Raw genomic sequence first — 26,777 nt, 5'->3', positions numbered from 1 at the left:
CCAAAGAGTTCAATCATGGTTTCCTCAGACCAGAGAACCTGTTTTTGCTTTGTCATTATGGGGTATTGTGTGTAGATATATGCCGTTTTATTTTATTTAATCCATTTTAGAATAAGGCTGTAACGTAACAAAACGCGGAAAAAGGGAAGGGGTCTGATTACTATCCGAAGGCCCTGTATGCGGCCATGCCAACACCATCGGGTAGTGCAGCTAAGGCTCTCTTAGGGGATCCAGAGAAGGAGACCAATGTCTCCACGTCACCCTGTCAGGAATCTGAAACCATAATACAGCAGTTGGTTAGTAAGGCGGACACAAGTCGCAGCTTGACAGCATGTTGCATGAGTGGTCCACTATTTGCACAAATTCCGGGTGGACGCACTACTCCTGCATCATAACAACTGATGAGGTCACCATAAAGAAGAAGGCTTCCCGAGTATGTTTACCGAAGCAGGAGGTCAAAGACACGTTGAGCGACGGCAAGGTCAGACGATCTACATCCCCCTGGGCCTCAACTGTAGCGCTTGTGAAGAAAAAGGATGGAGCAACAAGGTTTTGCGTCGATTACAGAGTCTTCAATGCGAAGACCCCTCTTGACGACTACCCCATGCCTCAAATTGAAGGAAATACTGGAGTCCTTACAACAGTGTTCAGCACTATCAACCTCAAGAGTGGATACTGTCCAGTGGCATGGACCCTGCCGGCGTCCTGAAGACACCATTTATTACTCCAGGGGCCTCATTGGAGTTTCTCATTCTTCCTTTCGGTTTGAAAAAATGCTGGAACATCGTTCCAAAGGCTTATGGGAATAGCCCCTTGAAGATGTGAAGGGGGAAGTGTTGCTTTGTGTACATTGATGACATTGTGGTGTACTCCCGCTCAAAGCAACGACACCTGGAAAACCTGACAGCTGTGTTCAGCAGGTTGCACAAAGCCGAGCTCACGGTGAACCAGAAGAAGTGTAACCAGAGGAGCGTTTCCTTCTTAGGCCATGTGGTGTCCACTGAGGGCATCGTGACATGTGGTGTCCACTGAGGGCATCGTGACATGTGGTGTCCACTGAGGGCATCGTGACATGTGGTGTCCACTGAGGGCATCGTGACATGTGGTGTCCACTGAGGGCATCGTGACATGTGGTGTCCACTGAGGGCATCGTGACATGTGGTGTCCACTGAGGGCATCGTGACATGTGGTGTCCACTGAGGGCATCGTGACATGTGGTGTCCACTGAGGGCATCGTGACATGTGGTAAAAAAAAAAAAAAGGTTGAGGCTTTCCAACACCTCAGTCAGTCAAGGACGTGGAGACGTTTCTAGGTATGACAGGATGGTATCATTGTTTCATCCCTCACTACGCAGACCACTCTGCTCCCCTCAATACTCTGAAGAAGAATGATGTGTCTTGGGCATCAGAATGCCAGAAGGCTTGAGGACTTGAAGGAGGGTTAGGGTTAGGGTTAAGCACCAGCGCTCCTCTCCCCCTAGACTTCTACCTGGCCTTTAAAGTACGAACAGATTCCAGTGACATCGGACTTGGTGCTGTTTTGACACAAGAAAATAATGGCGGTGAGTGAGTTATCGCCTCTGGATCAAGACTGCTGAACTATGCTGAGAAGAATTACTCTGTCTCTGAGCGAGAGTGCCTAGCAGGTAATTTGGGCGGTGGAAAAGTGGCTGTCTTTCCTTGAAGGGAGGACGTTCGAGGTCATTACTGAACACTAAGCCCTGGTCTGGGTATTCAACCATCCAATTCAAGACCGGCAAAATGGATGATCAGACTACAGGAGTATGACTTCCATATCACCGACAGAAAAGGACAGTGCAACACCGTTCCGGATGAGCTCTCCCGCACCCTGGTTGGGATACAGAAGCAAGCCACGGTCTACATCAACCAAGCATCCAGCAGTCACAAATGCTCACTCCCCGTGGACTGGTCTGACATAGCTTCAGCTCAGCAGTACGATCCTGAGGTGCAGACCATAATGGAGGAAGTCCAGGGCGGAGGGCCAAGACATGGACGCATCAACTACAGCATTGAACTGACACTTACTCTTGTGTTGCTGACTTGTTGCACCCTCGACAACTACTATGATTATTATTATTTGACAATGCTGGTCATTTATGAACATTTGAACATCTAGGCCATGTGCTGTTATAATCTCCACCCGGCACAGCCAGAAGAGGACTGGCCACCTCTCATAGCCTGGTTCCTCTCTAGGTTTCTTCCTTGGTTTTGGCCTTTCTAGGGAGTTTTTTCCTAGCCACCGTGCTTCTACACCTGCATTGCTTGCTGTTTGGGGTTTTAGGCTGGGTTTCTGTACAGCACTTTGAGATATCAGCTGATGTAAGAAGGGCTATATAAATACATTTGATTTGATTGAAAATGGGTATCTATACTGGGTCATCCCTGTTGGATAGGGAGGTCAGAAGTCACCCTGCCCAATCTCTCGGATAGAGCCCCTCTTACCAATAACCACCATTAAGTCTTAGCTACAGTACAATGACAAACTATAATGACTCATCATCCTCTCCTAATCTGGCCACAACTCTGATTCATTTTACAGCAGGTTTGCAAGTCACAAAAATAAATACAATTAAAGGTGCAAAATGCAGAAATCGCTCCTCAATTTCCTGGTTGTTAAAATTCGAATAGTTCGCCTAATTTCAGTTTGCGTGACAAGACAAGCTGTCATTGTGTAGAGAATCATTGTACCATCTAAACCGCCATGAAATATCATGACCGTAAACAATGTATTTGTATTGTCAGCTGTTTGAAGCTGGTGTACAAAACCTACATTAAAAAACACAAAATCTAAACGGGAAGCATAGAAATTGAGCACATAGAACAAGTATACCGCTTCTTAAACTCGCTTTCAATGAGAATGACAGATCTATAACTCAACATTTCTATGTTAATTTTGTCGGGTCACCCAAAAAGTTACATATTGCAGCTTTAAATCCTTCATTCTCTCTCCCAAGCCAAACCCATCCCTCTCCACCTCCCCTCACAGTTCTCTCCCCCTTAACCCCACCCCAGCCAATCTTGTCCCAACCTCCCATCCTTGCCCACCCATACCCACTGGAGCCAAGCTTGTCCCAACCTCCCATCCTTGCCCACCCCAGCCAAGCTTGTCCCAACCTCCCATCCTTACCCACCGGAGCCAAGCTTGTCCCAACCTCCCATCCTTACCCAGCAGAGCCAAGCTTGTCCCAACCTCCCATCCTTGCCCACCCCAGCCAAGCTTGTCCCAACCTCCCATCCTTGCCCACCGGAGCCAAGCTTGTCCCAACCTCCCATCCTTACCCACTAGAGTCAATCTTGTCCCAACCTCCCATCCTTGCCCAACAGAGCCAAGCTTGTCCCAACCTCCCATCCTTCCCCACCGGAGCCAAGCTTGTCCCAACCTCCCATCCTTGCCCACCCAAACCCACTAGAGCCAATCTTGTCCCAACCTCCCATCCTTGCCCAACAGAGCCAAGCTTGTCCCAACCTCCCATCCTTGCCCACCCATACCCACTGGAGCCAATCTTGTCCCAACCTCCCATCCTTGCCCACCCATACCCACTGGAGCCAAGCTTGTCCCAACCTCCCATCCTTGCCCAACAGAGCCAAGCTTGTCCCAACCTCCCAACCTTGCCCACCCATACCCACTGGAGCCAAGCTTGTCCCAACCTCCCATCCTTGCCCACCCATACCCACTGGAGCCAAGCTTGTCCCAACCTCCCATCCTTGCCCACCCATACCCACTGGAGCCAAGCTTGTCCCAACCTCCCATCCTTGCCCAACAGAGCCAAGCTTGTCCCAACCTCCCAACCTTGCCCACCCATACCAACTGGAGCCAAGCTTGTCCCAACCGCCCATCCTTGCCCACCGGAGCCAAGCTTGTCCCAACCTCCCATCCTTGCCCAACAGAGCCAAGCTTGTCCCAACCTCCCAACCTTGCCCACCCATACCAACCGGAGCCAAGCTTGTCCCAACCTTCTATCTTTTCCTACCCTCCCTACCTCTCAGACACACTTCCATCCATCCATCAACTTTCTCATCCATTCCCACCCATCATATACCATACGCATCCACACACCCATTCTCTCCCACCCTACTACACATTCACCATCCTTCACTCTTCCCTCACACTCCCATTCATATACACTCCCACACAAAAAGCTGGTCCTTTTGTGGCAGGGCTGAAATGCAGTGGAAATGTTTTTTGGAGGGATTCAGTTCATTTGCATGGCAAAGAGGGACTTTGCAATTAATTGCAATTCATCTGAACACTCTTCATAACATTCTGGAGTATATGCAAATTGCCATCATACAAACTGAGGCAGCAGACTTTGTGAAAATGTATATTTGTGTCATTCTCAAAACCTTTGGCCAAGACAGTAGTGCACACATCATTGTTTCCTACTTCATCCTCTTCTCAGAGCAGGGGGTTCTCCTTCAACAGGAAAGGTTTCTTGTAGCTTGATTAGAGCTTCATTGACACTTCTGAATTCCATCATGCGCGTTACCTTCCATACCCACAGCACTGCCGGGAAGCGGAGTTGAGACTTAATTCCTTTTTCCTCCAGTGAATGTCTGATTGGAATGTATTCTTTGTGTCCCTCTCTCAGCTTAGCAGACAGGTCCTGGATGAATAGAATGGACCGGCCGTGGATTTTGATCTCCTTTCTACCCTGTGCCCTCATGTTTATTTTGATCTGATAGTTCCACAGTTTGAAGATTACCATGCGTGGGTATTTAGCGTTCCTCTGTTTCACCCCGATCCGATGGCATCGTTTCAGATCTTCTGGTGATATACCCACGTCAAGTTCCTCTGACATTAGTTTGACAACGTAGCTGGAAAGATCTACTTTTTGCTCGTCTTCCGGGAAGGACAATATTCTCATGTTTCGTCTCATTCTGTTATCTTGCTGGTCCAATTCATCTTCTAAAGTTTGCAGCTTTGTTTCCAAAAGGTACATTTTGTTGTCTTGTTCATTCATGCACATGCCTTGTTTGTGCATCTGACACAATAGCTTCTACCTTGTTTTTTGACGAATCTACTTCTATAATAACAGTTTGTTTGTTTGGTGTGCATTGAGAGCATTTTAGCTATGTTTTCCTTGATAGTATTTAACTGGTCATTACTCTCGCTTGCATCTCCAAGTTGTTCCTTGTCTTTTCCGCTGAGGGAAGTCATGGCTTGTTAGATTTGTGTCGCCGCACCACTTTACTAACTGATTGGTTCGCTGTTGTACATAACTGATCGCTCACACTCTCCCAGCTGCTTGGGGATATGTTGGTCTGGTTTCTACATAGAACCACAGTTTGTCGGTCCAAAACGGAGCTACTGACACCCCATGCGTCCTATCGGTACACACATGTGCCTCTTATATAACCTATTCAGACAGTCAAATTCAAATTGGCAAATCACACAATTGTTAACTCATCCCTTTACAATTTTATAATACATATTTAACGCAATCTTTTGTAGGTAAGAGGAAGGAGGCTGTGGTGACATGTTACTATTAGCAAAGATCATCATGATGATGAGAGAAACAATTAGCAACAGGAACGCTGCAATTAAACCAGACTGATGGCTATCGTTACCGGTACTGGTACCTTAACACCATTAAACCAGACTGATGGCTATCGTTACCGGTACTGGTACCTTAACACCATTAAACCAGACTGATGGCTATCGTTACCGGTACTGGTACCTTAACACCATTAAACCAGACTGATGGCTATCGTTACCGGTACTGGTACCTTAACACCATTAAACCAGACTGATGGCTATCGTTACCGGTACTGGTACCTTAACACCATTAAACCAGACTGATGGCTATCGTTACCGGTACTGGTACCTTAACACCATTAAACCAGACTGATGGCTATCGTTACCGGTACTGGTACCTTAACACCATTAAACCAGACTGATGGCTATCGTTACCGGTACTGGTACCTTAACACCATTAAACCAGACTGATGGCTATCGTTACCGGTACTGGTACCTTAACACCATTAAACCAGACTGATGGCTATCGTTACCTCACTGGTACCTTAACACCATTAAACCAGACTGATGGCTATCGTTACCGGTACTGGTACCTTAACACCATTAAACCAGACTGATGGCTATCGTTACCGGTACTGGTACCTTAACACCATTAAACCAGACTGATGGCTGTTGTTTTTTTTGCATTGGATGCGCCGCATACGCCAATGTCGCACTTCTGGTGAAAGGTGGCAGAGCTAGAGCGGTGTTTGTCAGAAACATGAGACATCCCGAAAATCGGTCTTCTCGCGAAAACGTCTGTAGCGAACGAACGGTTTGGCCCCTCTATGGAAAGATGAGACTCCCGCGAACACGACGGTGTTCTCTGTTTTGCTCTATGACCCCCACAAGTGTCCTGGGACTCGTCGGAAGTGTCCTGGGACTTGTCGGAAGTCTGCACAGCTGACCTGCCAACTTCTGTCTGTAGCGTCCCAACAGTGTGGGCAACACACTAATGTGGAAAGGTGAGACTTGCACGAACACGTTGAACGTTTTGCGGTAGGACGCCCACAAAAATCACAAGACTCCTCTGAAGGTCCCCCGGTACCAGTTAAAAAAAATGAAGGGAAGTATATATTAAGATAGTTCAGTGCCCATAATATCTGTTATTCAATGCATTTGTATGGGCTAATAGACAAAATTCAATTTTTCATCAAATATTTTTTTTTTATACTTCGAGGGCTCTTAAAATTCATAATCAAATGGATAAATGATCCTGGGTTTGACATTCTTAAAATAATTCCATATAGCTTAGTAGAACTCCTGGTCTAAAGTAGTGCACTATATAGGGAACAGGGAAGTGCACTATATAGGGAATAGAGTGCCATTTGAAACGTGCCAGTGAGCCAGAGGAACGTTGTCCATTTGTAGCTTTGTTGTCATTCTGTCTCTGCTTTGTCCAAGAAGCTCCATGTTGGCTGCAGACAGAGTTGGCTGGAGCAGAACCCAGGATGCCAACCAGACTGCCCTCCTCATTAGTTATGGGTCTCCTGCTTCTTCAGGGCCAGGAGTCTTTCCCATCCACCTGAGTTTTTCCTAGCCAGGTGCTGCTTAGCAGATAGTTAGTGCATCAACGCCTTGGTAAATGTCACTGAAAAGAGACAGTAACATTCCTCCTGTCCACACTACCCTGTCACTGTTACCCACCTGCCATCAGACCTACTCCCACCCTGCACCAATACCCACCTCGCCCCGCTATCCTCCACTCACCCCTGCCATCGGAGCTCTCGCTGGCCCTCCTGCGGTGCCTGTTGTTGGGGTTGAGCATGGTGATGTAGCCACACTGGTGCTCCAGATCCACCTTCTCCCTCAGCAGTAGCAGGGCCTTGTGGACACACATGTTGGAGGAGGAGAATTCTGGGAGGAAGAGGCAGAAAAGGTTAAATTAGGTTTACGCAGAAAGATTTGTATATCAACTCTTACATGTGATACATTCTAACGTGTCACTTCTTGTAGTCAACCAAATTCAAAAAGAAGAAGGGGCTCGAGAAAGCAACAGGTCTCTGACTTGATTATCTGAAACTATCGTCAGTTCTGCAGGCTCAGATAGATAGCAGCGCATCAAATACAGCAGCTAAAGAACCAGCTACCTCCTTTGAGATCCTCCTGGTCAAACGGGAAGGGGACGTGAACGGTCTCTCCATGACCCTGCAGCCCATGGCCCTGTGGACCCAGAGAGACTTACGTTAGAGTCTGTGTGTGTGTGTGTTTAAATTATGTATTTTTTTTACATTTATTTAACCTTTATTTAACTAGGCAAGTCAGTGAAAAACACATTTTTATTTACAATCACTGCCTACACCGGCCAAACCCAGACAACGCTGGGCCAATTCTGCGACGCCCTATGGGACTCCCGATCACGGCCGGTTGTGATACAGCCTGGAATCGAACCAGGGTGTCTGTAGTGATGCCTCTAGCACTGAGATGCAGTGCCTTATACAGCTGCGCCACTCGGGTGTGTGTGTGTGTGTGTGTGTGTGTGTGTGTGTGTGTGTGTGTGTGTGTGTGTGTGTCTCTTACCTGTATGAGTACAGCGGAGTGTGTGAGGGCGTCATTGAGCATGGCCAGCACGTTAGACGAAGGTACCACACCTGGGTCGTGACCCCAGGAAGTGATGAGCAACCTGTCATAGACCTGGAACTCAAACAACATCATTAATCACCAGGGATCCTCACAACCAGAGAAATTGTATTTTGATGCAATAATTGGTTTACTGGAGTTTGTCTTTCTGATGACAGGTAGTAGCTCGAAGGCTAAACAGCAAGGACCAGCGGTTTCCCAGATAAAGCCAAATCCTAGACTAAGACGGAAGTCCTCCATTGAATTATATTTTTAGTCCAAGACAAAGATTAATGTATGTCTGTGAAACCAGTCCACAGAATATTGGACAGTTAAAACTGACCTGGAAGATGTCCGGTAGTTTCTACAGACTGACCTGGAAGATGTCCGGTAGTTTCTACAGACTGACCTGGAAGATGTCCGGTAGTTTCTACAGACTGACCTGGAAGAAGTCCGGTAGTTTCTACAGACTGACCTGGAAGATGTCCGGTAGTTTCTACAGACTGACCTGGAAGATGTCCGGTAGTTTCTACAGACTGACCTGGAAGAAGTCCGGTAGTTTCTACAGACTGACCTGGAAGAAGTCCGGTAGTTTCTACAGACTGACCTGGAAGAAGTCCGGTAGTTTCTATAGACTGACCTGGAAGAAGTCCGGTAGTTTCTATAGACTGACCTGGAAGATGTCCGGTAGTTTCTATAGACTGACCTGGAAGATGTCCGGTAGTTTCCGGAGCCTGGAGCCCTTGGACAGCAGCAGGGAGGGAGGACCCTGGCCGGTCACATGGTACAGGTAGAGCTTGAACCAGATGGAGCTCACCTCTGGGATGGCTGGCCCAATGTGCTGCAGGGGGAACAACAATAACATTTATTCATTGATGAATGTATGGTTGATTTGAATAGGGACAGAAAAAAAGCACATACTACTTTATGTACCATTCCATCAGTCTGATTAGCTGGATCCCAGCCAAGGTTGGGGTCAACTCAGTGTTCAATTCAATCCATCAACCAACAAAGTTGATTGAATTTACAAGAATTTTAAAATCCTGATAGAAAACAGCCTGATCCACCCTCCTGACTGGTGCTGATCCACCCTCCTGACTGGTGCTGATCCACCCTCCTGACTGGTGCTGATCCACCCTCCTGACCGGTGCTGATCCACCCTCCTGACCGGTGCTGATCCACCCTCCTGACCGGTGCTGATCCACCCTCCTGACCGGTGCTGATCCACCCCCCTGACCGCGGCTGATCCACCCCCCTGACCGTGGCTGATCCACCCTCCTGACTGGTGCTGATCCACCCTCCTGACTGGTGCTGATCCACCCCCCTGACCGGTGCTGATCCACCCTCCTGACTGGTGCTGATCCACCCTCCTGACCGTGGCTGATCCACCCCCCTGACCGGTGCTGATCCACCCCCCTGACCGGTGCTGATCCACCCTCCTGACCGTGGCTGATCCACCCTCCTGACTGGTGCTGATCTACCCTCCTAACATGTCCTGTTAGTCAGAGAGAGGCTTGGTAACACAACACCATGAATGAACAGAAAGACAAGTTAGCCTGTTTTTCTCTGTGTCTGTACGCTGAGATTGATCCAACCCAGACTACAGGGCTGGAGAGAGGCAGACAACACAAGTCAGCCTGTAGTTGTATAATTGTATAGGACACACACACACACACACAGACACTATATTTTGTTGTTGTATTGTTTGTATGTTGTTGTATTTAAAATGTGTGTGACTGTACTTATCTATTAGTGTTTTGTTACTTGTTATGTGTTGTGTTTTGTGTGGACCCCAGGACAAGTAGCTGCTGCTTCAGAAAGAGCTAATGGGGATACAACTAAATATATCTAGATGTATAGTTCTCTGTTCTCCCTGTCAGTCAGACCCCAGCCAGGAGATGAAGACTGTAGTCTGTCCAGGACAAATAGCTTTCCAGTCTGAATGAGTGTGAATCCCCAGACCTGTTGTGGGGTCTGGAGCAGTCTTAGAGCATGGTGACTTGTGCAAACACACACACACACACACACACACACACATACACACACACACACACACACACACACACACACACACACACACACACACTCTCAACAGGCTCCAGTCAGAGACAGATGGGGTGGTGAGAGGAGGGGCTGTGAAGGTGTGACCAGTGTGTACCTGAGGTGTGCAGCTGCTGATTGGCCGTATCTCGTTGCTGAGCGGTGCCATGGAGACCAGTAGTTTATAGTTCTTGTTGAGGACACGGCTGCAGGTGGCCTGGTCTAAACCCAGCAGACTCTCACAACGGAGCATGTCCAGGGGGAGGCCTGTGGGGGAATCAATCACACATGGATCAATCAGATTCGGCGGCATCGATGGCCATGGTCGTAATGCCTCCTAAAAACAAATCCATGCCGTGCGGCCAAAGTGGCCATTGTCCCTTGGGCTGAATATAAAAATGTAATTCCCTGCTCCGAAGCTCATACTGCTCTCTCAGATATCTCAATTCTTATTAGCCAATGCCCGTGTCCTTCTGACAGGCAGTGCAGCCCCGAAGTAGGCTACTAGCGAAGACCGACACGTCGGGGAGGCAGCGGAGCACGTCCCTTCTTATCGTCTTCCGAGGCGCATATTGAATATGTTAGAAGAACTGTCCACATTAACTTTTCGTCGGCCAACAAGATGAGTAACGAACAGCAAAAGCACTAGACTATGTTCTAATAATTGTCAACATATAACATCACATTAAGGTGTGGGACGTTCACTGTATTACACAAAATGGTGCCAACAGAAAGGGCTGCCTCGCTTCTAGCTCTTAGATAACTGCAGTATTTTGATATTTTTTTTATATATTATATTATTATATATTATTTCTTACATTGTTAGCCTAGAAAATATTTTGTGTTATTACATACTCCCGGAAAGAACTATTGGATATCAGAGCTGTGGTAAATCACCAGCATTAAAAGCATCGTGACCAGGAATACGACTTTCCCGGAGCGGATCCTTTGTTCGTACCCCCCCCCCCCTTCCCCCCCCGGGGCAATTGAACCGATTCCAGAAGCCAACCCAAAACAACGGCAGCGGAGGAGAGGTACTCGGAGTGGTCTTCTAGTCCGACTTAGGAGGCGCGGACACCACCCACCGCTTCCGAGGATATTACTCGCCAATGTTCAGTCTCTGGATAATAAAGTTGACAAGCTCAGGGTTTCTTTCCAGAGAGACATCAGGGATTGTAACACACTCTGTTTCACAGAAACATGGCTCTCTCGGGATATACTGTCTGAGTCGGTCCAACCAGTTGGTCAGTTCATCGCGCAGACAGGAATAAATATCTCTCCGGGAAGAAGAATGGCGGGGGTGTATGTTTCATAATTAACGACTCATGGTGTAATTGTAACAACATACAAGAACTCATGCCATTTTGTTCACCCGACCTAGAATACCTCACAATCAAATGCCGGCCTTATTATCTCCCAAGATAATTTTCTTCTGTTATAGTCACGGCAGTGTATATCCCTCCTCAAGCCGGATACCACGATGGCCCTCAAAGAATTTCACTGGACTTTATGCAAACTGGAAACCACATATCCTGAGGCTATTTATTGTAGCTGGGGATTTAAACAAAGCACATTTTTGGAAAAAGGATGCCGAAGTTCTATCAACATATCGACTGTAGTACTCACGCTGCTAAAACACTGGACCACTGCTACTCCAACTTCCGGGATGCCTACAAGGCCCTCCCCCGCCCTCCTTTTGGCAAATCAGATCACGACTCCATTTTGCTCCTCCCTTTCCTATGGGCAGAAACTCAAACAGGAAGGACCCGTGCTAAGGACTATTCAACGCTGGTCTGATCAATTGGAATCCACGCTTCAAGATTGTTTTGATCACACGGACTGGGATATGTTCCGGGTAGCCTCCGAGAATAACATTGACAAATACATGGATACGGTAAATGAGTTAATCAGGAAGTGTATACCGCCCCAATAGATCCACAGACGATGCAATCACCATCACACTGCACACTGCCCTATCCCATCTGGACAAGAGGAATACCTATGTAAGAATGCTGTTCATTGACTATAGCTCAGCATTCAACTCGAGGCCCTGGGTCTGAACCCCACCCTGTGCAACTGGGTCCTGGACTTCCTGACGAGCCGCCCCCAGGTGGTGAAGGTAGGAAACAACACCTCCACTTCGCTCATCCTCAACACTGGGGCTCCATAAGGGTGATTGCTCAGCCCCCTCCTGTACTCCCTGTTCACCCATGACTGCATGGCCAAGCACACCTCCAACTCAATCAAGTTTGCAGACAACACAACAGTAGTCAGCTTGATTACCAACAACGACAAGGGGAGGAGTTGCGGGCTCTTGGAGTGTGGTGCCAGAAAAATACCTCTCACTCAACATCAACAAAACAAAGGAGATGATCTTGGACTTCAGGAAACAGCAGAGAGAGCACTGCCCTATCCACATCTACAGGGACCACAGTGGAGAAGGTGGAAAGCTTCAAGTTCCTCAGCGTACACACCACTGACAAACTGAAACTGAAAAAGAAATTTGGCTTGGCACCTAAAACCCTCACAAACTTTTACAGATGTACAATTGAGAGCATCCTGCTTGGTATGGCAACTGCACTGCCCGGTAAGAGTGTGCAAAACAGTCATCAAGGCAAAGGGTGGCTACTTAAAAGGAACTAAAATAGAACATATATTTTGATTTGTTTAACACTTATTTGGTTACTACATGATTCCATGTGTTATTTCATAGTTGATCTTTTTACTATTATTCTACAATGTAGAAAATAGTAAAAAACAAAGAAAAACCCTTGAATGAGTAGGTGTGTACAAACTTTTCACCGGTACTGTATATAAATATGTATATGTATATGTATAAATGTGTATATATATATTTTATAACTAGATACAATACAACTGAGGCCATGGTAATGCTTTTGGCTGTTAAACTGCTTCTGTACTGTAGTTTGCACTAAGAGCTCTTTTCAAAGGATAGGTCTCTCAAAGGCCCAAGGATCCAGGTGAACAGGGGTGGTCTGCCAGGTTACTGGGACAACAACCAAACATGGGTTAGAGGGAAGTTTTAGTCGCAGTGCAAATATCATGGTACAGCTATATAGACACTCAATCATCCTGGGATTCTTTATGGTAATTTTACAAACATATATTATGGTAAGTATAATCAAAACTTGTATCTCGAGAGCTTCATGTTCCTCAGTGTCCACATCACTATGGCTCTATCACACACACCAACACAGTCATGAAGAGGGCACGACAACGCCCAATCCCCATCAGGAGGCTGAAAAGGGTTGGCATGGGACCTCAGATCCTCAAAAAGTTATACAGCTGCACCATTGAGAGCATCTTGACTGACTGTATCACTTGGAATGGCAATTGCTCAGCATCCGACCACAAGGCGCTATAATAGAGGGTAGTGTGTACGGCCCCAGTACATCACTGGGGGCCAAGCTCTCTGCATTCAGGACCTCTGTACCAGGCGGTGTCAGAGAAAAGTTAAAGACTCCAGACACCCAAGTCATAAACTGTTCTCTTTACTACTGCGTGGCAAGCGGTACCGATGCAGCAATTCTGGAACCAACAGGACCCTGAACAGCTTCTACATCCAAGCCATAAGACTGCTAAATTGTTAGTCCGGGTAGCTATTGGTTAACTATTTAACTATCTGCATTGACCTTTTTTGCACTTTTTTTTGACTCATCACATACGCTGCTGCTACTGTTAATTATCTGTTACTTATTCCTAGTTAAGCGTACATGTAACCTACATACACTGCATGGCCAAAAGTATGTGGACACCTGCTCGTCGAACATCTCATTCCAAAATCATGGGCATTAATATGGAATTGGTCCCCAATTTTCTGCTATAACAGCCTCCACTCTTCTGGGAAAGGCTTTCCACTAGATGTTGGAACAATGCTGCGGGGACTTGCTTCCATTCAGCCACAAGAACATTAGTGAGGTTGGACACTGATGTTGGGCGATTAGGCCTGGCACGCAGTTGGCTTTCCAAAGGTGTTCGATGGGGTTGAGGTCAGGGCTCTGTGCAGGCCAGTCAAGTTCTTCCACATCAATCTCGACAAACCACTTCTGTATGGACCTCACTTTGTGCAAGGGGGCATTGTCATGCTGAAAGAGGAAAGAGCCTTCCCCAAACTGTTGCCACAAAGTTGGAAGCACAGAATCGTCTAGAATGTCATTGTATGCTGTAGCGTTAAGATTTCACTTCACTGGAACTAAGGGGCCCGAACAATGAAAAACAGCCCCAGAACACTATCTCCTCCACCAAACTTTACAGTTGGCAATATGCATTCGGGCAGGTAACGTTCTCCTGGCATTCGCCAAACCCAGATTCGTCAGTCGGACTGCCAGATGGTTCATCACTCCAGAGAACGCGTTACCACTGCTCCAGAGCCCAATGGCGGCGAGCTTTACATCACTCCAGCCGACACTTGGCATTGCGCATGGTGATCTTAGGCTTGTGAGCGGATGATCAGCCATGGAAAGCCATTTCATGAAGCTCCCGACGAACAGTTCTTGTGCTGACCTTGCTTCTGATAAAAGATTTTATATGTTTAAAGATAATGATTAAATAATTCTACCCTGAAACTATACCATTAGAGATTACAGTTTATGTATAATGCATAATTAAAGTATTAAACATAAGTCCAACTAGGTTGGACTGGAAGGGAGATAAATGTGTGTGTGTGCCGAAGAAAATACCAAGAACAATAGAGACTGTGTTTGGCTCGACCTGGCTAGAACTCTGAGAAACTTATGATAGGACAGGGAGTACTTCTCAAGGTTTCTCTAATCTCAGGGGAATGGAACGGACAGCGCTGGATAGTGATACACAGAGGTGAAAACTCTGGAGTAGCACACAACTCACCTACTGTTTGTGTGTATGTATGTGCGTAGGATGTCTACTGTTTGTGTGGATGTATGTGCGTAGGATATCTACTGTTTGTGTGGATGTATGTGCGTAGGATATGAAGTGAAGTATAAAATGGATGTCTTTGTATAATGGACTTCAGAGTACCCTCGTGAATAAACATTTTGACTATTGTAAACTGGGACTCAGTCTGTTTCATTCAACCAGAATCTTACAAATTCTGGGTTGCAGACTGAGTAGTTTAATTAAAGTTCAGTTTAAGAATATTGAGAACGAAATTCTCTTAACAGCTTCCAGAGGCAGTTTTGAACTCATTAGTGAGTGTAGCAACCGATAACGCGATTTTTACGCGCTGTGCGCATCAGCACTCGCCGGTCCTGTTCTTTGAGCTTGTGTGACCTACCACTTCGCGGCTGAGCCGTTGTTGCTCCTACATGTTTCCACTTCACAATAACGGCGCTTACAGCTGACCCGGGGCAGCTCTAGATGTGACGAACTGACTTGTTGGAAAGGTATCATCCTATGACGGTGCCACGTTGAAAGTCCCTGAGCTCTTCAGTAAGGCCATTCTACTGTCAAATGTTTGTCTATGGAGAAGTTGGGTGGGGACCGAGGAGAGGGTGGATGGGGACCGAGGTTGGGGACCGAGGAGAGGTTGGATGGGGACCGAGGCTGGGGACCGAGGAGAGGGTGGATGAGGACCGAGGAGAGGGTTGATGGGGACCGAGGAGAGGGTGGATGGGGACCGAGGAGAGGGTGGATGGGGACCGAGGATGTGGAGGGAGGAGAGGGTGGATGGGGACCGAGGAGAGGGTGGATGGGGACCGAGGAGAGGGTGGATGGGGACCGAGGAGAGGGTGGATGGGGACCGAGGAGAGGGTGGATGGGGACCGAGGAGAGGGTGGATGGGGACTGAGGAGAGGGTGGATGGGGACCGAGGAGAGGGTGGTTGGGGACCGAGGCTGGGGAGCGAGGAGAGGGTGGATGGGGACCGAGGAGAGGGTGGATGGGGACCGAGGAGAGGGTGGTTGGGGACCGAGGAGAGGGTGGTTGGGGACCGAGGCTGGGGAGCGAGGAGAGGGTGGATGGGGAGCGAGGAGAGGGTGGATGGGGACCGAGGCTGGGGAGCGAGGAGAGGGTGGATGGGGACCGAGGCTGGGGAGCGAGGAGAGGGTGGATGGGGACCGAGGCTGGGGAGCGAGGAGAGGGTGGATGGGGAGCGAGGAGAGGGTGGATGGGGAGCGAGGAGAGGGTGGATGGGGAGCGAGGAGAGGGTGGATGGGGACTGAGGAGAGGGTGGATGGGGACCGAGGAGAGGGTGGATGTGGACTGAGGAGAGGGTGGGGACCGAGGAGAGGGTGGATGGGGACTGAGGAGAGGGGGAATGGGTTATCTTGGTATGCATTTCATTGATTATTTTTGTAACCTCCCCTCTCTAAAAAAATAATAATCATCTCAAAATAAAAGTTGTTAAAAAATCAAATAAAGGTACGTTCATTCTGAATTCAGTGTGTGTGTCTCTGGACAGAGTAACAATTGTTGTGTTTGCATCTCATTTGGGTCGTACACACTCAGTTCAGTTCTGTTGGCACGAGTATTTCATTTACACAGACCAAAATATAAACAGTCACAATAACTGAATGTGAAAAAACTTGACTTGATGAAAGCACCCAAAACCATAAAACAAAAAGCACCACCAAAAACACTAAATCCAAAACAACACTTACAGACAGGATGTTAAAGCTACTAACTACTAACAGACAGGATGTTAAAGCTACTAACTACTTACAGACAGGATGTTAAAGCTACTAACTACCTACAGACAGGATGTTAAAGCTACTAACTACTTACAGACAGGATGTTAAAGCTACTAACTACTAACAGACAGGATGTTAAAGCTACTAACTACTTACAGACAGGATGTTAAAGCTACTAACTACTAACAGACAGGATGTTAAAGCTACTAACTACTAACAGACAGGATGTTAAAGCTACTAACTACTAACAGACAGGATGTTAAAGCTACTAACTACTTACAGACAGGATGTCAAAGCTACTAACTACTTACAGACAGGATGTTAAAGCTACTAACTACTTACAGACAGGATGTCAAAGCTACTAACTACTTACAGACAGGATGTCAAAGCTACTAACTACTTACAGACAGGATGTCAAAGCTACTAACTACTTACAGACAGGATGTCAAAGCTACTAACTACTTACAGACAGGATGTCAAAGCTACTAACTACTTACAGACAGGATGTTAAAGCTACTAACTACTTACAGACAGGATGTTAAAGCTACTAACTACTTACAGACAGGATGTTAAAGCTACTAACTACTTACAGACAGGATGTTAAAGCTACTAACTACTTACAGACAGGATGTTAAAGCTACTAACTACTAACAGACAGGATGTTAAAGCTACTAACTACTTACAGACAGGATGTTAAAGCTACTAACTACTAACAGACAGGATGTCAAAGCTACTAACTACTTACAGACAGGATGTCAAAGCTACTAACTACTTACAGACAGGATGTTAAAGCTACTAACTACTTACAGACAGGATGTCAAAGCTACTAACTACTTACAGACAGGATGTTAAAGCTACTAACTACTTACAGACAGGATGTTAAAGATACTAACTACTTACAGACAGGATGTTAAAGCGACTAACTACTTACAGACAGGATGTTAAAGCTACTAACTAACAGACAGGATGTTAAAGCTACTAACTACTTGCACACTGAATATCAATATCTCACAACTTTTAACTCCAACTTTCATTTTTAATTCCAACTACTTTTAATAATAATAAGAATGATTTCTTCCTAACTAAAGGAAGAGGCTGTAAGTTGTGTTGTTAGTTACCGTTGTTAGGCAGGTCAGGGCCCTGGTCGGTGGTCAGTTCCTTGTTGTAGCGGAGAAACAGGATAGTGTTCCTGAGGGTCAGAGCGTGGTCAAAATACCTCTGGGCCTCGCCCTCCGCTGTGCTCTCTACCTGAGGGAGGGGGGAGACAGAGACAGAGAGAGGTTAGAACCTGGGCTCTCTACCTGAGGGAGGGGGGGAGACAGAGAGAGAGGTTAGAACCTGGGCTCTCTACCTGAGGGAGGGGGGAGACAGAGAGAGAGAGAGAGGTTAGAACCTGGGCTCTCTACCTGAGGGAGGGGGAGACAGAGAGAGAGAGAGAGGTTAGAACCTGGGCTCTCTACCTGAGGGAGGAGGGAGACAGACAGAGAGAGAGAGGTTAGAACCTGGGCTCTCTACCTGAGGGAGGGGGGAGACAGAGAGAGAGGTTAGAACCTGGGCTCTCTACCTGAGGGAGGGGGGGAGACAGAGAGAGAGAGAGGTTAGAACCTGGGCTCTCTACCTGAGGGAGGGGGGAGACAGAGAGAGAGGTTAGAACCTGGGCTCTCTACCTGAGGGAGGGGGGAGAGAGAGAGGTTAGAACCTGGGCTCTCTACCTGAGGGAGGGGGGAGACAGAGAGAGAGAGAGAGGTTAGAACCTGGGCTCTCTACCTGAGGGAGGGGGGAGACAGAGAGAGAGGTTAGAACCTGGGCTCTCTACCTGAGGGAGGGGGGAGACAGAGAGAGAGAGAGGTTAGAACCTGGGCTCTCTACCTGAGGGAGGGGGGAGACAGAGAGAGAGGTTAGAACCTGGGCTCTCTACCTGAGGGAGGGGGAGAGAGAGAGAGAGAGAGAGGTTAGAACCTGGGCTCTCTACCTGAGGGAGGGGGGAGACAGAGAGAGAGAGAGAGGTTAGAACCTGGGCTCTCTACCTGAGGGAGGGGGGAGACAGAGAGAGAGAGAGAGGTTAGAACCTGGGCTCTCTACCTGAGGGAGGGGGGGAGACAGAGAGAGAGAGAGGTTAGAACCTGGGCTCTCTACCTGAGGGAGGGGGGAGACAGAGAGAGAGAGAGGTTAGAACCTGGGCTCTCTACCTGAGGGAGGGGGGAGACAGAGAGAGAGGTTAGAACCTGGGCTCTCTACCTGAGGGAGGGGGGAGACAGAGAGAGAGAGAGGTTAGAACCTGGGCTCTCTACCTGATTGACAACAACAAGAAAACTCTCAACAACAACCCTGTCAACAAATTGGACTGGTGTGTGTACAGTTATGTCTTATGTACTGTCTGTCTGTCTGTCTGTCTGTCTGTCTGTCTGTCTGTCTGTCTGTCTGTCTGTCTGTCTGTCTGTCTGTCTGTCTGTCTGTCTGTCTGTCTGTCTGTCTGTCTGTCTGTCTGTCTGTCTGTCTGTCTGTCTGTCTGTCTGTCTGTCTGTCTGTCTGTCTGTCTGTCTGCGTGCGTGCGTGCGTGCGTGCGTGCGTGCGTGCGTGCGTGCGTGCGTGCGTGCGTGTCTGTGTGTGTCTGTGTGTGTGTGTGTCTGTGTGTGTGCGTGTGTGTGTGTGTGTGTATTTGAAGCTGCCATGTCACCTTGTCTCCCGCTCTACAGCCCCTTCTGTTTCTTCCCATGAAGCCTATTAAGACACACAGCTTACTTTCTCCAGCTCCATCAGAAAGCTGTCCAGGGTCTCGTCTGACAGCTTCCCCACCTCAAACATGGTGACGGCATGGCTCTTCAGGTTCTGAGGGGAGAGAACAGAGACATGGTTTATTAGCCTCAAACATGGTGACGGCATGGCTCTTCAGGTTCTGAGGGGAGAGAACAGAGACATGGTTTATTAGCCTCAAACATGGTGACGGCATGGCTCTTCAGGTTCTGAGGGGAGAGAACAGAGACATGGTTTATTAGCCTCAAACATGGTGACGGCATGGCTCTTCAGGTTCTGAGGGGAGAGAACAGAGACATGGTTTATTAGCCTCAAACATGGTGACGGCATGGCTCTTCAGGTTCTGAGGGGAGAGAACAGAGACATGGTTTATTAGCCTCAAACATGGTGACGGCATGGCTCTTCAGGTTCTGAGGGGAGAGAACAGAGACATGGTTTATTAGCCTCAAACATGGTGACGGCATGGCTCTTCAGGTTCTGAGGGGAGAGAACAGAGACATGGTTTATTAGCCTCAAACATGGTGACGGCATGGCTCTTCAGGTTCTGAGGGGAGAGAACAGAGACATGGTTTATTAGCCTCAAACATGGTGACGGCATGGCTCTTCAGGTTCTGAGGGGAGAGAACAGAGACATGGTTTATTAGCCTCAAACATGGTGACGGCATGGCTCTTCAGGTTCTGAGGGGAGAGAACAGAGACATGGTTTATTAGCCTCAAACATGGTGACGGCATGGCTCTTCAGGTTCTGAGGGGAGAGAACAGAGACATGGTTTATTAGCCTCAAACATGGTGACGGCATGGCTCTTCAGGTTCTGAGGGGAGAGAACAGAGACATGGTTTATTAGCCTCAAACATGGTGACGGCATGGCTCTTCAGGTTCTGAGGGGAGAGAACAGAGACATGGTTTATTAGCCTCAAACATGGTGACGGCATGGCTCTTCAGGTTCTGAGGGGAGAGAACAGAGACATGGTTTATTAGCCTCAAACATGGTGACGGCATGGCTCTTCAGGTTCTGAGGGGAGAGAACAGAGACATGGTTTATTAGCCTCAAACATGGTGACGGCATGGCTCTTCAGGTTCTGAGGGGAGAGAACAGAGACATGGTTTATTAGCCTCAAACATGGTGACGGCATGGCTCTTCAGGTTCTGAGGGGAGAGAACAGAGACATGGTTTATTAGCCTCAAACATGGTGACGGCATGGCTCTTCAGGTTCTGAGGGGAGAGAACAGAGACATGGTTTATTAGCCTCAAACATGGTGACGGCATGGCTCTTCAGGTTCTGAGGGGAGAGAACAGAGACATGGTTTATTAGCCTCAAACATGGTGACGGCATGGCTCTTCAGGTTCTGAGGGGAGAGAACAGAGACATGGTTTATTAGCCTCAAACATGGTGACGGCATGGCTCTTCAGGTTCTGAGGGGAGAGAACAGAGACATGGTTTATTAGCCTCAAACATGGTGACGGCATGGCTCTTCAGGTTCTGAGGGGAGAGAACAGAGACATGGTTTATTAGCCTCAAACATGGTGACGGCATGGCTCTTCAGGTTCTGAGGGGAGAGAACAGAGACATGGTTTATTAGCCTCAAACATGGTGACGGCATGGCTCTTCAGGTTCTGAGGGGAGAGAACAGAGACATGGTTTATTAGCCTCAAACATGGTGACGGCATGGCTCTTCAGGTTCTGAGGGGAGAGAACAGAGACATGGTTTATTAGCCTCAAACATGGTGACGGCATGGCTCTTCAGGTTCTGAGGGGAGAGAACAGAGACATGGTTTATTAGCCTCAAACATGGTGACGGCATGGCTCTTCAGGTTCTGAGGGGAGAGAACAGAGACATGGTTTATTAGCCTCAAACATGGTGACGGCATGGCTCTTCAGGTTCTGAGGGGAGAGAACAGAGACATGGTTTATTAGCCTCAAACATGGTGACGGCATGGCTCTTCAGGTTCTGAGGGGAGAGAACAGAGACATGGTTTATTAGCCTCAAACATGGTGACGGCATGGCTCTTCAGGTTCTGAGGGGAGAGAACAGAGACATGGTTTATTAGCCTCAAACATGGTGACGGCATGGCTCTTCAGGTTCTGAGGGGAGAGAACAGAGACATGGTTTATTAGCCTCAAACATGGTGACGGCATGGCTCTTCAGGTTCTGAGGGGAGAGAACAGAGACATGGTTTATTAGCCTCAAACATGGTGACGGCATGGCTCTTCAGGTTCTGAGGGGAGAGAACAGAGACATGGTTTATTAGCCTCAAACATGGTGACGGCATGGCTCTTCAGGTTCTGAGGGGAGAGAACAGAGACATGGTTTATTAGCCTCAAACATGGTGACGGCATGGCTCTTCAGGTTCTGAGGGGAGAGAACAGAGACATGGTTTATTAGCCTCAAACATGGTGACGGCATGGCTCTTCAGGTTCTGAGGGGAGAGAACAGAGACATGGTTTATTAGCCTCAAACATGGTGACGGCATGGCTCTTCAGGTTCTGAGGGGAGAGAACAGAGACATGGTTTATTAGCCTCAAACATGGTGACGGCATGGCTCTTCAGGTTCTGAGGGGAGAGAACAGAGACATGGTTTATTAGCCTCAAACATGGTGACGGCATGGCTCTTCAGGTTCTGAGGGGAGAGAACAGAGACATGGTTTATTAGCCTCAAACATGGTGACGGCATGGCTCTTCAGGTTCTGAGGGGAGAGAACAGAGACATGGTTTATTAGCCTCAAACATGGTGACGGCATGGCTCTTCAGGTTCTGAGGGGAGAGAACAGAGACATGGTTTATTAGCCTCAAACATGGTGACGGCATGGCTCTTCAGGTTCTGAGGGGAGAGAACAGAGACATGGTTTATTAGCCTCAAACATGGTGACGGCATGGCTCTTCAGGTTCTGAGGGGAGAGAACAGAGACATGGTTTATTAGCCTCAAACATGGTGACGGCATGGCTCTTCAGGTTCTGAGGGGAGAGAACAGAGACATGGTTTATTAGCCTCAAACATGGTGACGGCATGGCTCTTCAGGTTCTGAGGGGAGAGAACAGAGACATGGTTTATTAGCCTCAAACATGGTGACGGCATGGCTCTTCAGGTTCTGAGGGGAGAGAACAGAGACATGGTTTATTAGCCTCAAACATGGTGACGGCATGGCTCTTCAGGTTCTGAGGGGAGAGAACAGAGACATGGTTTATTAGCCTCAAACATGGTGACGGCATGGCTCTTCAGGTTCTGAGGGGAGAGAACAGAGACATGGTTTATTAGCCTCAAACATGGTGACGGCATGGCTCTTCAGGTTCTGAGGGGAGAGAACAGAGACATGGTTTATTAGCCTCAAACATGGTGACGGCATGGCTCTTCAGGTTCTGAGGGGAGAGAACAGAGACATGGTTTATTAGCCTCAAACATGGTGACGGCATGGCTCTTCAGGTTCTGAGGGGAGAGAACAGAGACATGGTTTATTAGCCTCAAACATGGTGACGGCATGGCTCTTCAGGTTCTGAGGGGAGAGAACAGAGACATGGTTTATTAGCCTCAAACATGGTGACGGCATGGCTCTTCAGGTTCTGAGGGGAGAGAACAGAGACATGGTTTATTAGCCTCAAACATGGTGACGGCATGGCTCTTCAGGTTCTGAGGGGAGAGAACAGAGACATGGTTTATTAGCCTCAAACATGGTGACGGCATGGCTCTTCAGGTTCTGAGGGGAGAGAACAGAGACATGGTTTATTAGCCTCAAACATGGTGACGGCATGGCTCTTCAGGTTCTGAGGGGAGAGAACAGAGACATGGTTTATTAGCCTCAAACATGGTGACGGCATGGCTCTTCAGGTTCTGAGGGGAGAGAACAGAGACATGGTTTATTAGCCTCAAACATGGTGACGGCATGGCTCTTCAGGTTCTGAGGGGAGAGAACAGAGACATGGTTTATTAGCCTCAAACATGGTGACGGCATGGCTCTTCAGGTTCTGAGGGGAGAGAACAGAGACATGGTTTATTAGCCTCAAACATGGTGACGGCATGGCTCTTCAGGTTCTGAGGGGAGAGAACAGAGACATGGTTTATTAGCCTCAAACATGGTGACGGCATGGCTCTTCAGGTTCTGAGGGGAGAGAACAGAGACATGGTTTATTAGCCTCAAACATGGTGACGGCATGGCTCTTCAGGTTCTGAGGGGAGAGAACAGAGACATGGTTTATTAGCCTCAAACATGGTGACGGCATGGCTCTTCAGGTTCTGAGGGGAGAGAACAGAGACATGGTTTATTAGCCTCAAACATGGTGACGGCATGGCTCTTCAGGTTCTGAGGGGAGAGAACAGAGACATGGTTTATTAGCCTCAAACATGGTGACGGCATGGCTCTTCAGGTTCTGAGGGGAGAGAACAGAGACATGGTTTATTAGCCTCAAACATGGTGACGGCATGGCTCTTCAGGTTCTGAGGGGAGAGAACAGAGACATGGTTTATTAGCCTCAAACATGGTGACGGCATGGCTCTTCAGGTTCTGAGGGGAGAGAACAGAGACATGGTTTATTAGCCTCAAACATGGTGACGGCATGGCTCTTCAGGTTCTGAGGGGAGAGAACAGAGACATGGTTTATTAGCCTCAAACATGGTGACGGCATGGCTCTTCAGGTTCTGAGGGGAGAGAACAGAGACATGGTTTATTAGCCTCAAACATGGTGACGGCATGGCTCTTCAGGTTCTGAGGGGAGAGAACAGAGACATGGTTTATTAGCCTCAAACATGGTGACGGCATGGCTCTTCAGGTTCTGAGGGGAGAGAACAGAGACATGGTTTATTAGCCTCAAACATGGTGACGGCATGGCTCTTCAGGTTCTGAGGGGAGAGAACAGAGACATGGTTTATTAGCCTCAAACATGGTGACGGCATGGCTCTTCAGGTTCTGAGGGGAGAGAACAGAGACATGGTTTATTAGCCTCAAACATGGTGACGGCATGGCTCTTCAGGTTCTGAGGGGAGAGAACAGAGACATGGTTTATTAGCCTCAAACATGGTGACGGCATGGCTCTTCAGGTTCTGAGGGGAGAGAACAGAGACATGGTTTATTAGCCTCAAACATGGTGACGGCATGGCTCTTCAGGTTCTGAGGGGAGAGAACAGAGACATGGTTTATTAGCCTCAAACATGGTGACGGCATGGCTCTTCAGGTTCTGAGGGGAGAGAACAGAGACATGGTTTATTAGCCTCAAACATGGTGACGGCATGGCTCTTCAGGTTCTGAGGGGAGAGAACAGAGACATGGTTTATTAGCCTCAAACATGGTGACGGCATGGCTCTTCAGGTTCTGAGGGGAGAGAACAGAGACATGGTTTATTAGCCTCAAACATGGTGACGGCATGGCTCTTCAGGTTCTGAGGGGAGAGAACAGAGACATGGTTTATTAGCCTCAAACATGGTGACGGCATGGCTCTTCAGGTTCTGAGGGGAGAGAACAGAGACATGGTTTATTAGCCTCAAACATGGTGACGGCATGGCTCTTCAGGTTCTGAGGGGAGAGAACAGAGACATGGTTTATTAGCCTCAAACATGGTGACGGCATGGCTCTTCAGGTTCTGAGGGGAGAGAACAGAGACATGGTTTATTAGCCTCAAACATGGTGACGGCATGGCTCTTCAGGTTCTGAGGGGAGAGAACAGAGACATGGTTTATTAGCCTCAAACATGGTGACGGCATGGCTCTTCAGGTTCTGAGGGGAGAGAACAGAGACATGGTTTATTAGCCTCAAACATGGTGACGGCATGGCTCTTCAGGTTCTGAGGGGAGAGAACAGAGACATGGTTTATTAGCCTCAAACATGGTGACGGCATGGCTCTTCAGGTTCTGAGGGGAGAGAACAGAGACATGGTTTATTAGCCTCAAACATGGTGACGGCATGGCTCTTCAGGTTCTGAGGGGAGAGAACAGAGACATGGTTTATTAGCCTCAAACATGGTGACGGCATGGCTCTTCAGGTTCTGAGGGGAGAGAACAGAGACATGGTTTATTAGCCTCAAACATGGTGACGGCATGGCTCTTCAGGTTCTGAGGGGAGAGAACAGAGACATGGTTTATTAGTTCCACTGCTGTCTTCATCATTCCCCTCTAATCAGGGACTGATTTAGACCTGGGACACCAGGTGGGTGCCCCAGGCCCCCTGGGGAGGGGTGCTCCATAGAGCAGAGAGGCCCCCTGGGGAGGGGTGCTCCATAGAGAGGCCACCTGGGGAGGGGTGCTCCATAGGGGCAGAGAGGCCCCCTGGGGAGGGGTGCTCCATAGAGCAGAGAGGCCCCCTGGGGAGGGGTGCTCCATAGAGAGGCCACCTGGGGAGGGGTGCTCCATAGGGGCAGAGAGGCCCCCTGGGGAGGGGTGCTCCATAGGGGCAGAGAGGCCCCCCTGGGGAGGGGTGCTCCATAGAGCAGAGAGGCCCCCTGGGGAGGGGTGCTCCATAGAGCAGAGAGGCCCCCTGGGGAGGGGTGCTCCATAGGGGCAGAGAGGCCCCCTGGGGAGGGGTGCTCCATAGAGAGGCCACCTGGGGAGGGGTGCTCCATAGGGGCAGAGAGGCCCCCTGGGAAGGGGTGCTCCACAGAGAGGCCCCCTGGGGAGGGGTGCTCCATAGGGGCAGAGAGGCCCCCTGGGGAGGGGTGCTCCATAGGGGCAGAGAGGCCCCCTGGGGAGGGGTGCTCCATAGGGGCAGAGAGGCCCCCTGGGGAGGGGTGCTCCATAGGGGCAGAGAGGCCCCCTGGGGAGGGGTGCTCCATAGGGGCAGAGAGGCCCCCTGGGGAGGGGTGCTCCATAGGGGCAGAGACCAGAGGCAGTGCAGCGGGAGGTGAGTTACAAGTGGATCGGGAATTCAGTGAGGCCTTCGGGAAGAAAGGTTTACATTTTGCGCACTTAAACGTCCGACGCCTACTATGGAAGATTGATGAGATACACCTGTTGGTTTGTTTTGCAAATCAGAGGTGACTAATGTTTTACAGAGACATTGTTGGATTAATCTGTTCGTGACTCAGAAACTGAGCTAGGCAATGTTGTCAGGAAGGATCTGAATCAGAACGGTGGAGGGGATATGTGCCTTTTGTAAGATCGAACATTGCATACAACGTCAGGTCGGATTTAATAGCTGATCTGGAGATTGTCTGGCTGGATATGTGCCTTCCCAAAACCAAAACCGATTTGTTGGGGGTGTGTTACAAGCCGCCCAATCAGAATGCATTCTGTGAAGGTCTTGAAATTGTGTTGTCAAACTGTAATGATTCTCTGGTGACG

The 26,777-nt window shown here is 48.5% G+C and overlaps 1 protein-coding gene across 4 annotated transcripts in view; it reads right to left on the bottom strand.

The window, feature by feature from the left end:
* LOC106589122 (protein FAM91A1) overlaps positions 1-26,777 on the bottom strand; it is a 94,720-nt gene that overhangs the window by 18,777 nt on the left and 49,166 nt on the right. For all 4 annotated transcript variants that reach the window (XM_045709877.1, XM_045709878.1, XM_045709879.1 and 1 more), the window contains 7 exons: positions 19,504-19,590; positions 17,880-18,009; positions 10,254-10,402; positions 8,802-8,936; positions 8,057-8,170; positions 7,627-7,699; positions 7,247-7,393 (listed from right to left, as the gene is read on the bottom strand). In XM_045709877.1, coding sequence (XP_045565833.1) covers positions 7,247-7,393; positions 7,627-7,699; positions 8,057-8,170; positions 8,802-8,936; positions 10,254-10,402; positions 17,880-18,009; positions 19,504-19,590 — 835 coding nt within the window. The remainder of the gene's footprint in view (positions 1-7,246; positions 7,394-7,626; positions 7,700-8,056; positions 8,171-8,801; positions 8,937-10,253; positions 10,403-17,879; positions 18,010-19,503; positions 19,591-26,777) is intronic.

The sequence above is a fragment of the Salmo salar genome, chromosome ssa27, assembly GCF_905237065.1.
Source record: "Salmo salar chromosome ssa27, Ssal_v3.1, whole genome shotgun sequence".
NCBI classification, from domain to species: domain Eukaryota; kingdom Metazoa; phylum Chordata; class Actinopteri; order Salmoniformes; family Salmonidae; genus Salmo; species Salmo salar.
The sequence above is the reverse complement of the archived record's forward strand: the minus strand, read 5'-3'. Positions and strand labels throughout refer to the sequence as shown.